Source organism: Limulus polyphemus, unplaced genomic scaffold, assembly GCF_000517525.1.
Source record: "Limulus polyphemus unplaced genomic scaffold, Limulus_polyphemus-2.1.2 Scaffold7217, whole genome shotgun sequence".
Taxonomy (NCBI): domain Eukaryota; kingdom Metazoa; phylum Arthropoda; class Merostomata; order Xiphosura; family Limulidae; genus Limulus; species Limulus polyphemus.
This window is the reverse complement of record NW_013672827.1, coordinates 11,529-14,421: the sequence shown is the minus strand read 5'-3', so window position 1 is coordinate 14,421 and position 2,893 is coordinate 11,529. Positions and strand designations below refer to the sequence as shown.

Sequence of the window (2,893 nt, the reverse complement as noted above, 5' to 3'; positions counted from 1 at the left end):
ACTTTACCTATCTTTTGGTAAAGAACATACCCAGAGATACTTTACATATCTGTTGGTAAAGAACATACCCAGAGATACTTTACATATCTGTTGGTAAAGAACATACCCAGAGATACTTTACATATATATTGGTAAAGAACATACCTAGAGATACTTTACATATCTATTGGTAAAGAACATACCCAGAGATACTTTACATATATATTGGTAAAGAACATACCTAGAGATACTTTACATATCTATTGCATGTATTTTCTGCACGGAGCATCTTTGAATATCCAAAACTTCGTGTTGTACATGCTTTTTATGTCGTACTTCATCCCTGAGAGCCATGGCTAGATTTACGCTACTACTGGGAATAGTATGGCTGCCTATACTTTTTAGAGGTTTTATAGTGGTGTGGCACTTTCTGATTGGTTGTATGACAACCAATCACAGTGTAAGCTTTCAACACATTTTCAAACAATAAAGGGTGGTATTTCCTGTAGTACTTGCCTTTGGTTGTATGACAACCAATCACAGTGTAAGCTTTCAACACATTTTCAAACAATAAAGGGTGGTATTTCCTGTAGTACTTGCCTTTGGTTGTATGACAACCAATCACAGTGTAAGCTTTCAACACATTTTCAAACAATAAAGGGTGGTATTTCCTGTAGTACTTGCCTTTTATACTCCTTTATTTCATTGATTCACTAATTATTTTCAGTATTTTATGTTTTTTATTACTTTACTTATGACTCTTCTTTTGGAGAGAGTTTTTGTAAACCATTTCAGAACTGCACTTTGAAATTGCATTTATAAATGCAAGCTAAGAATTTAAAATGTAAAACGTCAGCTCCTTAATATATAACTTAAGTATAATTATGTATGAATTTCCACTATCAATCCTAGATTTACCGAAGAGGACATTATTTATTTGTGAATAGATGCTGTGTTATTTGCTTGACTGCTTGTTGATTCCCGAGAACACACCACCGGATAGTCCAAAAGATGTTTATGAATTATATTTTGTCTTTGCTTGCATATGGGCTTTTGGTGCTGCAATGTTTCAAGATCAACTGGTAGATTATCGAGTTGAATTTTCAAAATGGTGGATCAATGAATTTAAAACAGTGAAGTTTCCATCCCAAGGAACCATCTTTGATTATTTTGTAGATCGTGAATCAAAAAAACTCACACTATGGGCAGAGAAAGTTGTGAAGTTTGAATTAGATCCCGATCTTCCCTTACAGGTAACCATGATGTTTTGTTAATGTATGAGAATGTAGAAATTACAGTCCGTTCTGCAGTTAAGTTAATATTATTTTATCAAACTGCTTTTATGATATAGAAATTACTGTTCTTTCTTTTTATGCTTTAAAACAGATAAGAGATGTAAAGAACACTTCTCTCAGTTTATAACTGGATTATAAAGTTTACTTATAAATATAGCGTAGTATTTAGGGGAATTATTCATTCCATATCATGATATTTCTTCTTAATTAACTGCCTTTGAAGTATAAAAATAATTAAGTATATCATTGTTGTAAACTTTAACAAAAAATAATCGTTTTACTCAATCATGTATATTCTTTGCAATCCAGGCTGCTCTAGTTCACACCTCAGAAACTACCAGAATTCGCTTCTTTCTAGACCTTTTAATGGAGAAGTGTCATCCTGTGATGCTTGTTGGAAGTGCTGGATGTGGGAAAACAGTATTAATCAGTGAGAAACTTTCTTTGTTGTCAGAAAACTTCATGGTTGCTAATGTACCCTTCAATTTCTATACAACGTCAGAAATGTTACAGAAGGTTTTAGAGAAACCATTGGAGAAAAAAGCAGGTCGAAATTATGGACCACCTGGCAATAGACGTCTTGTGTACTTCATTGACGATGTAAACATGCCAAAGGTAAGTTCTCTATTTCCTCTTTTACTGGAAATGGCTATTTGTTCTTTTTATATATATGCAAATTTCTGTTACAGGGTTTGACCTGGAAATGTTAATCACGAGGTGACTGAGGATTTAGTTTAACTTTAACAATTCTAATAATGTTTACATTAATGTGTGTAAGAATTTGTGAAACTAAGACAGAACTAAACTGATAAACTCTTACACAGTTACAATGTTGCATGATGAAAAGCTGTTCATTTGAAACTTAGGATTAAGCTGATATTATGACATAACTACAATAATACATGATAAATACATGAAATTATTGCATATCCTGCACTAGTATATGTTTTTTGTTCTAATATAAAAAGACAAAACGAAACATGAAATTTGGGAATCAAGTGTATCGTATTAGTTAAGATGAAAATTATGTTATGTTAATTTATTTCCTGATTAAACATGTACAATATCAGTGACTTAGTAGCAGGGTATTTTGAACTATGTTCTTGTTAGGTCGACGAGTATGGTACGGTTCAGCCCCACACCCTGATACGACAACACCTGGACTACAGCCACTGGTATGATAGGACAAAGCTGAGTTTAAAGGAGATCCATAATTGCCAGTATGTGGCCTGTATGAATCCAACTGCAGGAAGTTTTGTAATAAATCCTAGATTGCAGGTTGGTTCATTAGGCTTCTGTTTAACTGTTTTCTGCAACTACCTATAGCATGTACCTATAGGAATGAACTAAATGGATTAAAATATGGGGCTTCATAAGATAAGAAAAAAACAAAATTTACAAGTAAAGCAAAAACTTTTAATTGCTAACTTTGTAGTTGTCCTACATTTTAAATAATTAATCTTCAGTTTTATGTTAATGTAGTATTTTAGGCAGCTTTATAATGACATGGAATATGTATTCAATTAAGTGAATATATATAAATGTATACACCTACACATCTATCAATACTACAGGTACTGACATGCACGCATTCTCTTATATCCATGATACATGTATAC

At 32.5% G+C, this 2,893-nt stretch overlaps 1 protein-coding gene across 1 annotated transcript in view; it reads left to right on the top strand.

Moving 5' to 3' along the window:
* The window catches only part of LOC106474432 (dynein beta chain, ciliary-like), a gene marked incomplete at its 3' end in the record, with an annotated part of 43,131 nt that overhangs the window by 29,347 nt on the left and 10,891 nt on the right, over positions 1 to 2,893 (top strand). The window contains exons 10-12 of the mRNA XM_022402740.1: positions 927 to 1,232; positions 1,584 to 1,889; positions 2,385 to 2,552. Of these exons, the coding sequence (XP_022258448.1) occupies positions 927 to 1,232; positions 1,584 to 1,889; positions 2,385 to 2,552 (780 nt within the window). The remainder of the gene's footprint in view (positions 1 to 926; positions 1,233 to 1,583; positions 1,890 to 2,384; positions 2,553 to 2,893) is intronic.